At 45.8% G+C, this 13,939-nt stretch overlaps 1 protein-coding gene across 1 annotated transcript; it reads left to right on the top strand.

The window, feature by feature from the left end:
- Positions 1-2,329: 2,329 nt before the first annotated feature.
- LOC141332779 (antigen WC1.1-like) lies at positions 2,330-13,602 on the top strand. The gene is made up of 14 exons (XM_073837740.1): positions 2,330-2,567; positions 2,717-3,031; positions 3,222-3,545; positions 3,622-3,939; positions 4,078-4,380; positions 4,470-4,538; positions 4,738-5,052; positions 5,161-5,382; positions 5,481-5,576; positions 5,793-5,852; positions 12,245-12,313; positions 12,425-12,487; positions 12,802-12,864; positions 13,030-13,602. Exons 1-14 carry the CDS (start codon positions 2,330-2,332, stop codon positions 13,077-13,079), a joined length of 2,505 nt encoding a protein of 834 aa, XP_073693841.1. The 3' UTR covers positions 13,080-13,602.
- Positions 13,603-13,939: the final 337 nt, after the last annotated feature.

Below are 13,939 nucleotides of genomic sequence, written 5' to 3'. Positions count from 1 at the left end.
ATTTTTGGGTGAACTGTCCCTTTAAGAACTTTATTATGTATAGTAAACAAACACCTAATTTATATAAGACCCATATTTAATTCTTTAATCAGGCTCTTATTGAATTAACATTTTACTCCAATTAAAACGAATTACAACTAAACATTTAAAAGAAAGAAATTATTGCTTAGAATATTAGTATTAGTAAGACGGTGGTCACAAGAAAACATTAGTTATATGGTTTTTAAAATAAATAGCAATAATAAACTATGATTATAATTTTGTTTTGACAGTAATTATTTATTGGCGTTTTCCACTTTACTTCATCATGCAGTGACAGTATCCAATGTCGTGGCTGTTTTCAGCCAGCCCAGCAGAACTTATTAGCTGTGTCTCATTTGGAAGGCTGCGCCCTCCGGAGGTCGAATCCTCGGAGGTTGCATCCTCTGTAGGACGTGTATACGAAGTGTCCTCAACTTAGAACAAAAACGAGACAGCCTCCATAGGACGGGAGGAAAGAAAAAAAAAGGACAGTTGGAAAATGAAACAGGATTTATCACGTTACTATGCAAACACATTTAGAGCATCGTTGCACTCTCACACTACTTAAATGAAGGAAAATTATTTTTAAATTTGTAAAGTAATTTGAAAAAAAAAAAGCTTTTACTTGTTTTATTTTATTCATTGTTTCAAGAGCTGCAGCATATCTGTTAGAGAAAAAAAATAGGAGGATATTAAGAACAACCTTATCCGTTTTTTCCTATTCAAATTATAAATACCACATCTTAGCTTGTGTGTACATCTGCCGGTGCCGGCATTTTTCAAATTAACGACAGTTGTTTACAGCGACGCAAAGAATTGTGGGTTATATGTAGTAGCAAAGGATACATCTCATGCATCCTTCGAATTTCTGTGAAAGAAGGTCGCATTCGAAGGTCGCATTTGAAGTGTCCTACTTGCTTTTCTGAAATGAGACAGCCTCGATGACGTATGCAGCCTTCGAATGCGACCTCCGGAGGGCGCATCCTTCTAAATGAGACACAGCTACAGAACCTTTAATGTTCTCATATCACATGACTGTATAACACAATTCTGTGTGTTATCTGAATGGATCAAGCAACTTACACTGTTTATCACTGTATATCGTGGCAGAAGCGCAGCGCGCCTTCGTCAGCACTGTGCGGGTGATTGATCCCACCGCTTCACACTTTTCGGCTATTTGCGGTTTTGAATGCGCTATAATTTAAAATAGCGCCTAATATGGGGGAGGTCTCCCTCGCTTCTGTGATCGGCCCACTGGGAATGTCCCGGTGCTCCCGATGGCCAGTACATCCCTGCAGGCATAGATATATATACATAGATACCGCATTGGACCGCTCCAAGCACGTAGATGCGTCCGCCATATTGGAACGGTCCACTTGACGTCATTCACCATACTGTAGGTTCGCAGACCAACGGCTGTGCAGGACTGTGGCTTTTCGAATTTTCAGTGATTACTATGAGATCTATGGGTGAATGACGTCAAGTAGACCGCAGTGAAATGGCGGATGGCTTACGTATAACGGCCCATAGAAACAGTCGCTAATGAGGCATCTACGTATATATATCTATGCCTGCAGGTACCTCAGAATAATGCCGGTGTGTGGCTGCATTTAAAGTGTTGAATTAATGACGGTCAGTGAAATGACGTAAAAAACCCGGACATTTTATGATATTTTACAAAATCCCCCCGGACATAATTTTATAGCCAAAAAGGAGGACATGTCCGGGTAAAAGAGGACGTATGGTCACCCTAGGCTAAGTGTTCTTGAAAATCCAAAATAAAGTTTATTAAAACTGATCTGCGAAAAACATGCTCATTCTGAACTTTTACAACTTTAGGCACATTTCTACATCCACAACAAATTCACCCAGTCACAATAAGCTTGTAAGGATAAAGAGGGGATAGACAGTAACACCCAAAAAATTAATTATAAGTACAAAACAGTATTCAAGTCTGCCATTTTTTAACAACCTAAGGCAGAGATATAAAGGAGAAGAGATAATGACAAGTTTAATTTGTGGAAATTTAATTCAATTCAAAAGAGCCCTTTCATTATGTGCTATAAACTGTTATTGATGTATATATGTAGCCTATATGAAACAGTAAGATGGGTGTTGAACTTGAGTGTTAATGAGTGTTAAATATGTAATTGCATGTAACACTTGCCACATTCAGAGCCTGTTGAACAAAACCAGCTCAACTTATGCTCACTATTATGCAATATAAACAGGTCATAAACGCTCCAGGCTTGCTGATGGGTCTCATCTTTGCTCTGGGAGGTTAGAGATACTTCATGATCAGACGTGGATGTCAGTGTGTGACGCTGCCTTTGACCAGCAGGATGCAGAGGTTGTGTGTAGAGAGCTGGACTGTGGGGCTCCTGTACAGGTGCTGGGAGCAGCTGCTTTTGGCAAAAGAGATGCTCAGATGTGGACACAAGAGATTCAGTGCAGAGGAAATGAATCTCAGATTTCATTCTGTTCAATATCATCATCACACAATCAAAACTGCACCAGTGACAATATTGTGGGACTGATCTGCTCTGGTTAAGTATAAATATTCACAATCTCGTCATTTTTTTTTTTTTTTTACTCAGCTATGTCTTAGATTTAACATATAATGTGATCAATCTAATGACAGTTTAACATAAGAAGGTTTTATGCATTGTTTTTGAACTCTCTTTACTTTGCTCAGGTTACATAAGTCTCAGACTGGTAAATGGTTCAGACTCTTGTTCTGGAAGAGTGGAGCTTCAGTTTCTCAATGAGTGGGGCACAGTGTGTGATGCATGCTGGGATATGAGAGCTGCCAGTGTCCTCTGTAGACAGCTGAATTGTGGGATTGCTGTGTCTGTTGTGGGATCAGACTGGTTTGGAGAGGGAAGTGGTGATATCTGGGCTGATGTGTTTGATTGTGACGGGAATGAAACAAAACTCTCAGAATGTTCCATCTCTTCATGGAGTCGAGCTGAATGTTCTCATAGACGAGATGTTGGAGTCATCTGCTCTGGTGAGTCCATATTGTGAGACTGACTGATATTATTCTGCTCAAAGTCTCAACAGTAGAAATAAAATATTTAATCTCATATATTTCATTAATGCTCTTGTCATTTATTTCTGAATTTATTTATTTTTAATATATAAAATATTTTATTCTCAAACTTGCAGAATTTTACTAAAACATCAGATTTTCTCCTTAGGTTCCTCTTTGGCTCTTCATGATGGTCTGGTGCGGTTGTCTGGAGAGAGACAGTGTGAGGGGGAGGTGGAAGTTTTCATCCATCAGGTCTGGAGGAGAGTTCTGCTGGACTCCTGGAGTCTCACTGAATCCTCTGTGGTCTGCAGACAGCTGGGCTGTGGCTCTGTCCTGAACTCCTATGGCTCCTCTTCATCCAGTCCTGAACACAGTCATGAGTGTGTGACGGGCTTCCAGTGCTCTGGGAGTGAAGCTCATCTGGGGAACTGCAGCTCTCCACAAACTCTCAAATGCAGCTCCACACAACAGCTGTCAATCACCTGCCTTGGTGAGAACAACAACATCTGGACAGATTCTTCAGTTGTTAGTGATCAATAACCTGTTTTTCTTTCTCTGAATATCAGGTCGTGGGTCCATCAGGCTGGTGGGTTCTGGGGGAGACTGTGCAGGGAGGCTGGAGGTTTTTCACAGCGGCTCATGGGGGACAGTGTGTGATGACTCCTGGGATATTAAAGATGCCCATGTGGTGTGCAGACAGCTGCAGTGTGGAGTGGCCCTCAGTAACCAGCAGGTACCAGCCTGGTTTGGTCCTGGTTCTGGACCCATATGGCTGGATGAGGTGGAGTGTGAGGGGAATGAGACGTCCCTGTGGAGCTGCTCTTCTCCAGGCTGGGGAAAACATGACTGTCAACACAAGGAGGATGTAGGAGTCGTGTGCTCAGGTAAACATGCTGCTATTTTTTTTTTACATGAAAAAATTAAATATAAGGTTTTACAAATTTTAACAACTTACTAATGTGACCATAATATTTACATTTAAAAATTGTATGATTTTAAAATTAATAAATTTTTTCATCTAGAGTTTAAAGAGATCAGGTTAACTGAGGGCTGTGAAGGGAATGTGGAGGTTTTCTACAATGGATCCTGGGGTAATGTGTGTTACAACCAAATGGACAGAGACACAGTGAGTCTGATCTGTCAAGAGCTGAACTGTGGAAGATCTGGTGTTTTGTCTGCTTCTACATCAAGAGTGGAATCAGCTCCTAACTGGCTGGATAAAGTTACATGTAGACCACATGACTCCACTTTATGGCAGTGTCCATCTTTACCCTGGGGACAGAATGACTGTGGTGAAGATGAAATGGCCAAAATCATCTGTTCAGGTGTGATGCATTTTCTATTACTAAACAATTAAAGAGTAGTCCTTCAACATTGCATGCATTAAATACATATATTGCAATTTTGACTACAGAACAGGAAAGCCACGAGTCTCCTCGAAGCTATTTGACTTCCACATTTCTCCATCAGAGACAATGTTCAGGTAAGTTCATTTAATGGAATCAAACATAAAATTTATGAATGCTGTGCAATGTAATTTTGTTCTAATATAAAACAGAAATAAAACAGAAGCATGTTTTTATTTGGGTATATTCACTAGATCACACATGCTGTCACTGCTGTTCTGACTGTACTTTGCTGGCAATTAGTGTATCCCCTTTTTTGTGGTATATGTATTTTAGATCATCTTCCTCTCAGACTGAGTGGAGGGGAGGGCCGGTGCTCTGGGAGGCTGGAGGTGTATCATAACGCTGTGTGGGGCTCAGTCTGTGATGATCAGTGGGACATTAGCGATGCTCAGGTGGTATGCAGGCAGCTGGGTTGTGGAGCAGCACTGAGGGCTGATGGGAATTCAGTCTTTGGTGCTGGTGAAGGTGTTGTGTGGATGAACAGAGTCGAGTGCAGAGGGAATGAGATTCACCTGTGGGACTGTCCTCTCTCCCTGAACAATCACACTGACTGCTCCCACAAAGAGCACGCTGGACTCACCTGTGCAGGTCACAGCCAAACACTGACAAATAATATTTATTTTAGATGTTATTGCTAATAATATTTATGTAAATTCATTGGCATGATTGGTAATGTGTTTGTGTCTGTTTTGACAGATTTATCAGATTTGTCAGTGTCCACTACTCCTGCCACAACAACATCAACTTCTCCTCCAGTTTTTCCTCCAGTTCGCTCAACATCAGTCACTCCTCCACAAACTCCTTCTCCACCGTCTCCCTCCTTCCCCTCAGTGCTTGTGATTGTACTGGGAGTTGTGCTCTTACTGCTCTTAGTGCCACTGCTTATACTGATTCAGCAGAACAGAGTGATGAGGAGAGGTAGGAGAGATCCAGAGACTGTCATATTGTGTCTTATTCAGTGTGTGATCAGTCATGTGTTGTGAACTGACAGCAGGTTTGTCTGTCTACACTCACAGCTCTCTCTAAGAGGAGACACAGGACGACGACTGAGGCCATTTATGAGGTGATTCAGCAAAGGCCCTCTAATAGACACAGTCTCTTCACTCAGAGAGGTGAGTAAGTGTCGTAGTCTTGGATTTGTAGAGATCAACAGGATAATCACTTTATTCAGATGGATTAGTGAAATAAATTGCATTGTTTCATTTGTGGGACCCTGTGTGTTATTTGAAATGATATATTGTTAGTTTTGAATGATCCAAAGGAAGTGGGGGTTTTGGCTTATTTGTAATTGTGAATGTATATACAGTAATGGTTCTACTCCATAACAGGAAGTGTCCTTTCTGAAGAACAGAATTCTGGGTATGAAGATGCTGATAAGCTTCTTTCAGGTTAGAGGACTTAAATATAGTAATGTTACCTGGTACATGCAGTACATTAGCCTATGTATGCTGTGTTATGTATTTAATTAAAACAATAACTTTGCAAGTTGTATAAGCAGAAAATTATATACACCTACATTTCTTTCTTTCTTTCTTTCTTTCTTTCTTTATTCATACATTTATATATTTTCAAAATCTGCACAAGAAGTCACACCTGAATACAATAATGATTTCTCCGCCACTAAAAGCCTGACAGGTCAGTGTTCCCTTCCGGGAACTCGAGCCGCGTCAGGAACGCTATGGGGAACGCCATTGGCGGCCGCACTCTGAATCATGTCTTGCAACTAATGAACGACGGGGGTGACGTCACAGGCGCGGTGACGTCACCGACCAGGAACTATAAAGCACGTGCGTTTGAAGCCCGCGGCAGCTTTTGTCATTCAGCGAGAGCGCTCTGTGTCTGTGTCTGTCCCGGTCATACTGCTGTTTTTTCGTGCCAGTTTGCACGACTTTTATTTGAGTAGTATGACCTTTAAAATGCAACCATGGGGGAAAGAAGTGTTACGAAACTAGGCGGTACAAGCAGCCGCATAGATAGTGTGTTCCTCCCTACCAATGCTTCTTGCTGGTGGGGATACACACAGTCTATGTGTGGTCTGCTTGAGTGTAGAGCACGCACAGTCAGCCCTCGAAAAGGCTGGCTGTCCACAGTGTGAGCGTAAAATTTAAAATCTCCACTGCGGGTGCTCCACGGAAGGCTCTCTTCGAGGAGGGAGCCTTCGCCAGCGTTTCTCGCGGGTCTGGCCCCGCTTCCGCCGAGACGGAGCGGTAGCTGCACTCGTTGGGATCGCGGCTCGATCTATTAGAGGGACGGGAGACGGGTGTTTAAAAATACCCTATCTCCTCTCCTATCTGGTGGATCGGTAAACCTTTTTTTTGGATAAGGAAGCACGCAATGCGGTTACTTCCCTCCAGGAAAAGTTTTCAACGCTTTCCATATCTTCCTCCAAGGAGGTTGATGTGAAGTACGTTGTCAAAAGTATTCAACCGCCCCCCCCCCCCCCCCCCCATCGCCTCAGTATGATGAGCTGGTGGTTGTGCTGACTGTCCATTAGCTAAATAAGCAAATATGAGCCGCAGAAAAGCAAACGTTCTGCTTCCTGCGGACTAAGTCAGCACTTCCAAACGGTAAAGATGACGCCGCGGGTTGAACAGACGCTATCAGCTTCTGTTCCCCGGTCTAGGCATCACTCTTGAAGGCTCCGTCTTTGCTCTCCAAGCCGCCTAAAGAAAACTTCAGGCTTGATCAGCAAAGATACACGTGCTGGGGTCTTTTGACGGGAAATAAAACCCCAGCCGTGTACCAGCTCTCTACATTAGAGGCGCAGAAACAGAGCGTTGCCACCCGCGTCCCTCCGGCTATGCCTAGAGGGCCCGGAAAGCAACGCTCTAAGTCGGGGGCTTCCAAAAAAAAAAAAAAAAAGGGGTTCGACCTGAGGGTCGTCCCCCAACCCAGGAAGTCCTCGGCTATACGGCCCTGAGGGTTGTGATTCAGGGCCGTTGAGGGCAGCCCCTCGCGGGGGGGTTTGCACCGTACCCTTAGGTGCGGGTTCCAACCCCCTCGGGGCCCTCAGGAGATCTGTCAGTTAACCCTGCCAGTATTACAAGGCGCGGCAATCTCCCGCGAACATCCTCTAGCTGTTCTGCCCGAAAACGTAGCGGCCCTGGAGAGTTCGCAACCCCCACGGGGGTCCTCAGAGGAGCTAGCTCAGGAGCGTCCTGCCAGTTCACTGTTACAGGTCTCCGAGTTAGTTCCTCGAGTAAATCCAGACACCAGTCTCGAGAGGCTGGTACCCTTAGTAAATTTTCTGGCAGCGTGGAAACTACTGCCAAATATTTCAAAGTGGGTCCTGCGTACTGTAGAGAAAGGTTATGCTATCCAGTTCGGCACCAAGCCGCCACCTTTCAGCGGGGTATTTTCAACATTAGTAAGCCCCGAGCAGGGTCTGATAATGGAACAAGAAGTAGATACTCTTCTGAGGAAGGAGGCCATCGAGGTGGTCCCTCCTCAAGACAGGGAATCCGGGTTCTACAGCCGTTACTTCATTGTTCCGAAGAAGGATGGGGGGCTTCGGCCCATCTTAGATCTCAGGCTTCTAAACCGCTCAGTTAGAAAACTGAAGTTCAAGATGCTTACTGCCAGACAGGTCGTGTCACAGATCAGGTCCAAGGACTGGTACGTCACGATAGATCTAAAAGACGCTTATTTTTCACGTCTCCATCCTTCTTCATCACAGGAAGTTCCTCAGGTTCGCTTTTAGGGCGAAGCGTACCAGTGCAGGGTTCTTCCGTTCGGCCTAGCTCTCTCACCCAGAACTTTTACGAAGTGTGTGGATGCTGCGCTGGCTCCACTGCGACTCCAGGGCATCCGCATACTCAATTACATAGATGGCTGGCTCATCCTAGCCAGCTCAGAGCAGTTAGCGGTTCAGCATCGAGGTGCTGTTCTCGCTCACATGCAGAGTTTGGGGTTGAGACTCAACGCCAAGAAGAGCGTCCTCTCTCCTCTGCAGAGGACTACTTATCTAGGCGTGGTATGGGATTCATCCACGATGCGGGCACAATTGTCACCTGCTCGGATCGAGTCCATACTCACTGCAGTAAATGCGGTCAAGCTAGGCCAGTCACTCACTGTCAAACAGTCCCAAGTACTGTTAGGTCTTATGGCAGCCGCCTCCAACGTGATACCTTTTGGACTGCTGCATATGAGACCACTACAGTGGTGGCTCAAAACCAGGGGGTTCTCCCCGAGGGGAAACCCGCTCCGCGAGATCAGTGTCACGCGGCGTTGCCTACGTGCCCTGGTCATGTGGAAGAAACCCTGGTTTCTCTCTCAGGGTCCGGTTTTAGGGGTGCCATGCCGCCGTGTCTCACTAGCGACAGACGCGTCCCTTACCGGATGGGGAGCGGTCTTGAGTGGCCGCTCAGCCCAAGGCCTGTGGAGCCCGCGCCATCACTCATGGCACATAAATGGCCTAGAGATGCTGGCGGTGTTCCAGGCCCTCAGGAGTTTTCTACCAGACCTAAGAAACCGTCATGTCCTCGTTCGTACAGACAGCACAGCGGTAGTTTATTACATAAACCATCAAGGAGGGATCCGCTCACGCCCCTTATTCAAGCTGGCGTATCGGATCCTCCTGTGGTCTCAAGGAAAACTCCTCTCCCTGAGAGCAGTCCACATTCCTGGACATCTGAATGTAGGAGCAGACGTCCTGTCAAGGCAGGGGCCGAGGCCCGGGGATTGGATGCTCCACCCAGAGGTGGTGGAGCAGATATGGAGAGTTTTTGGCCAGGCACGGGTGGACCTGTTTGCGACTCAAGAGATATCGCACTGTCCCCTCTGGTACTCTCTAGTGCCTCCAGCTCCACTGGGGCTGGACGCCATAGCACAGACGTGGCCGAGGCTGCGTCTGTACGCCTTTTCCCCGATCGCTCTGCTCCCGGGAGTTCTGGAACGGGTCCGTCGGTTTCAAGTGCGGCTGCTACTAGTAGCCCCGCGCTAGCCGGCACGAGTATGGTTCTCGGACCTGGTATTTCTCCTAGACGGCTCTCCTTGGGAGATTCCTGTCAGGAGAGACCTCCTATCTCAGGCCAGGGGCGCAGTCTGCTACCCCACCCAGAGAAGTTGAGGTTATGGGTGTGACCCCTGAGGGGGCACAACCTAGAGCGGCTCTACGAGGAAACTGTATGGCCTCAAGTGGAACTTGTTTGCGAGATGGTGCCGCGAGCGCCACTTAGACCCAGTCAACTGCCCGGTTGGTACAGTTCTGGAGTTCCTACAGTCTCGCCTTTCTGCAGGGCTAGCTCACTCCACCTGGAGGGGTTACGTGGCGGCTACAAGTGCCTACCACGCCCCTCTAGGTGGCCTCTCAGTGGGCAGAGCCCCCTGGTCGCACGTTTCCTCCACGGTCGAGAGATTAAGGCTTCATCGGGAAGTAATGAAGCATGGAGAATTCTAAGCATACAGACTCAGAGGATGGGACCTCTGCGACTCGATGGATATCGCAAGGTTCTCTCTGGTTCTCCCTAGTGCCTCCAGGTCTGCCCGGACTGGACGCCGTAGTACAGACGTTGCCGAGGCTGCGTCTTTACACATTCTCCCGATCGCTGTGCAGCCAAGCGTGAGTGTAGCAAGGTCCCCCCTCACTGAAGGGTTACTTGAGACCTCCACTCTTAAGAGCTGATGGATCGAGCGTTGCTAGGCTTCCTCTCATTTTAGAGAGTCTTCTATGAAGCCTCCGTCCTCCAGAGGCTCCGCTTCTGTACTTACAAGCGCAGGTCTCATAGGGTTGAGCGTTATCAGGCCTCCTCTCACTATAGAGAGTCGTTTTTGAAGCCTCCGTTCCCCAGAAGCTCCGCTTCCAGTACTTCCTAGCGTGAGTGTAGCTAGGTCTCCCCTCACGGAAAGGTTATCTGAGACCTCCACTCTTAAGAGCTGTTGGATTGAGCGTTGAGATTTCCTCTCATTTTAGAGAGTCTTCTGTGAAGCCTCCGTTCTCCAGAAGCTCCGCTTCCAGGAACTGCGGGTTGGTCCATATCGCCCCTGACATTCGTCAGGTACTATGAGCTTGACCTCAGAGCCGCTCCAGGCTCTGCTGTGCTCTCGGCCTAGTGCGCTAGGCCTGGAGAGTCAGCCACCTCCCTAGCCAGGAGAAGACTTCTCAAGGCGCATCTTTCTGCGGAAAGAAGAGAAGTGGGTTTCGCCAAACTAAAGAGATCTGCAATCAAACAAAGAAATATTTAGCCTGTTGTCCGTGGAAAACTAGACAAAGGCTCTTACTCTCGCGTTCTGACACTATTAACAGACCGAGCTTTCAGTCCCTCTTGTCATGGCTGAAACCCCAGACAAAGGACTAAGACCCCTCGTGTGCCCGAGGGCCGAGGGGTGCCTCCTGCACTGACTAGCGAACCAGGCGGAGGTCTCTATTCTCGTGTGACTGCGGGCCGAGACCCTTACAGCCCTCTTGTCCGCGGAATTCTAGACAATGGCTTACTTGTCCTCGTGTTCTGACACAGTATGCTATCAGACCGAGTGTAATGCGGTCCCTCTGGTTCCGGAAACTACCTTGACCAAGGACTAAGACTCCTCGTCTGCCTTAGAACAAGGCCGAGGAGTGCCTCATGCACTGGCTGGCTACCAGGCTGAGGCCCCTACTGTCTTCCCCGTGAGCCTGAGGGCCGGGGATTGCAGTGCCCTCTTGTCCGCGGAATGCCGACAATGGCCTTATCTCTCGCGTCCTGGCGTAGCACAGGCCGAGCCTTGGATCCCTCTTGCTCTGGCTGCACCCCCAGGCAAAGGATCACCCACTCCTCGTGTGCCCGAGGGCCGAGGAGCCTGGAGGTCAAGCTCACAGTCCTCGTGGGTCTACGGACCGGGGACTACACACACCATCTGTCCGCCGAGTGCTAGACAGTGGTCATTCGGTCCCTCTTGTTCTGGCTGACTCCCAGACAAAGGACTAAGACTCTGCGTGTGCCTGAGGGTCGCGGAGTACCTCTCGCTCTGGCTGGCGACCAGACAGAGGAAGACTACCATTCCTCGTGTGCCTAAGGGCCGAGGACTACAGGGCCTCTTGTCCGCGTAATGCTAGACAAATGCTCTTACCTTTCCACCTGCTGGCACAGACACTGCGCAGGGTTCGGAAATTATGGGGGCGTAGGTAGTCTCGTTCCCCATAGCGTTCCTGACGCGGCTCGAGTTCCCGGAAGGGAACGTCTCGGGTTACTACTGTAACCTTAGTTCCCTGAGGGAACGAGACGCCGCGTCTCGGACCATAATCCCCGCCCCCTGCGGCGCTCGCTTCATGCTAGAGCTGCCGCGGGCTTCAAACGCACGTGCTTTATAGTTCCTGGTCGGTGACGTCACCGCGCCTGTGACGTCACCCCCGTCGTTCATTAGTTGCAAGACATGATTCAGAGTGCGGCCCGCCAATGGCGTTCCCCATAGCGTTCCTGACGCGGCGTCTCGTTCCCTCAGGGAACTAAGGTTACAGTAGTAACCCGAGACGATTTCAGCTGATGGGTTTCCTTTCTTTAACCTTCTGGTCCTATGAACAGTAAACCTGTTTCTATTTATATACATTATTTAAGGTAGATGGCATATTTTATGCAAATGAAAATGAGGTTGTGAAGGATAAATTTACAGTAGAGGTCGTAGGTCACATCATTTTCAAAAACAGTTTTTTTGTTGAAGTTTTTCTGAGAATAATTGGCATGATGTTAAACAACAGTACATTCCATTGAACATACTGTGCTTTAGTCCCTCACAGCCTTGTTTTAATTTTTGTCAAAAATAAATATGGTGCTGCTCTGACTGAGGTCTTTTCTTTCTTTGGTTTTAGAAGAGCAACAAATCACACCAGAGAACTACGATGATGTGATCACTGCAGGAGTGAGACGTCATGCTACAGGTTAATTTCTCTCATTATTTCTACATGTTTTAACACTATATATAATAATTTTAATTGATTGATGTGTATCATTTTTCTTTCATTCTTTTTTTTCTTTTTCTTTTTTTGTAGATGACTTACCAGAAAACTATGATGATGTTGTCATCATACAACAGCTCTCCAATGATAAAGCAGGTGTGGGTTTTAATTTACGTCCTTCTAGATTGGCACATGGTATTTTTTCTTATTGTTCTTCAAATTATTGTGCTATATAAAGTATGTAGTCCAGTGGTGTCCAAACCAGCTTTCGAAGAGCCCAGTATCCTGCAGAGTTTAGCTCCATCTTGTCCCAACACACCTATCTGGATGTTTCTAGTATCCCTAAAGACCTTGATCAACTGGTTCAGGTGTGTTTAACTGGGGTTAGAACTAAACTCTGCAGGACTGTGGCCCTCCAGGTTGAAATAGCCATATTGTTCATGTAATTAATAATAGCCAATTTATATCAGACGGTGTTCAGGAGGCGTATGATGATGTGAAGAATGTTGGAGAATATACGAGTGACATGTTTGGTACGTTATTAACACCTTTGTTTAATCTTTATAGTTACTTTACATTATCAATTTCTGTGGTCATTATGTAGCTTATGTAAATGTACTGCTAATATTGAAGGTTTATTATAATGCATTTTAATGTATGTAGTGATACATGAATTTGCTCTTGTTTTCCAATAACAGACTATGATGATGTGGAGGAGGATCCAGGAAAACAGACAGGAACTGTATAACTCAAACCACACTCACTGCCTCAAATCCTGTTAAAGCTTTTAAAGTTGTATTGATCTTACTATACAAGTTTTACTTGCAATCTATAACAGTGTTTTGTTACATTCTGTCCTGAAATATACAATTGCAAGTTTTGACAGGAAAAAATGCTTTGCTTTCATGACCTTTTCAAAATGTTACAAATCTTTTCGTGTAGCCTTAGACATTTGAGGAAACCCCCACAGTGCTGCCATATTGCTTTGCCCTATAACCACACATTTTACTGGATTAATAGGAAATCATGCATTTTTATTGAGAAAATATCACCTAATGAGTCAGCATTTTATATCTCAAGTCTCACTATTTTCAAAATGTACGAAATGCATGTAAATGCCTGTTTGTCAGGAATTTCCTCTGCTTATTAAAAAAAGTATATTCATTACAGTATTGAAAATTTGATTGGTGGATAAACAAGACATCTCAACATGTATTACAGATGTCAAAGTGCTCATTCTGAAATCTGAATAAAGATGTATGCTACGTATGCACCATGTGCTTTTGTAACTATGTTGTGTTGTAATATTGTTTTATAAGTACAGTAGACTAAGTGCAAAGGTTTCAACAATGATTATGTTAACAGTAGCCTATGCATTTATTAATAATTCCATGATGCAACACATTTTACCTCTATGGAAACTGTAATTCAGTAAAACGCCACAGTCTTGAAGAGTCTGAAATAGATGTTGCTCAACCAGGAAATAAAATATATACATCATAGCTTATTCAGAGAAATACTGACTGGGTATTCATTTTGGTTGATTGTAGGTAAGTTCGGGAATTGTTCTGATTCTAAACAGCAAACTAAAAACAAGACTTCATTCCT

Source organism: Garra rufa, chromosome 4 (genome assembly GCF_049309525.1).
Source record: "Garra rufa chromosome 4, GarRuf1.0, whole genome shotgun sequence".
Lineage (NCBI taxonomy): Eukaryota > Metazoa > Chordata > Actinopteri > Cypriniformes > Cyprinidae > Garra > Garra rufa.
The sequence above is the reverse complement of the archived record's forward strand: the minus strand, read 5'-3'. Positions and strand labels throughout refer to the sequence as shown.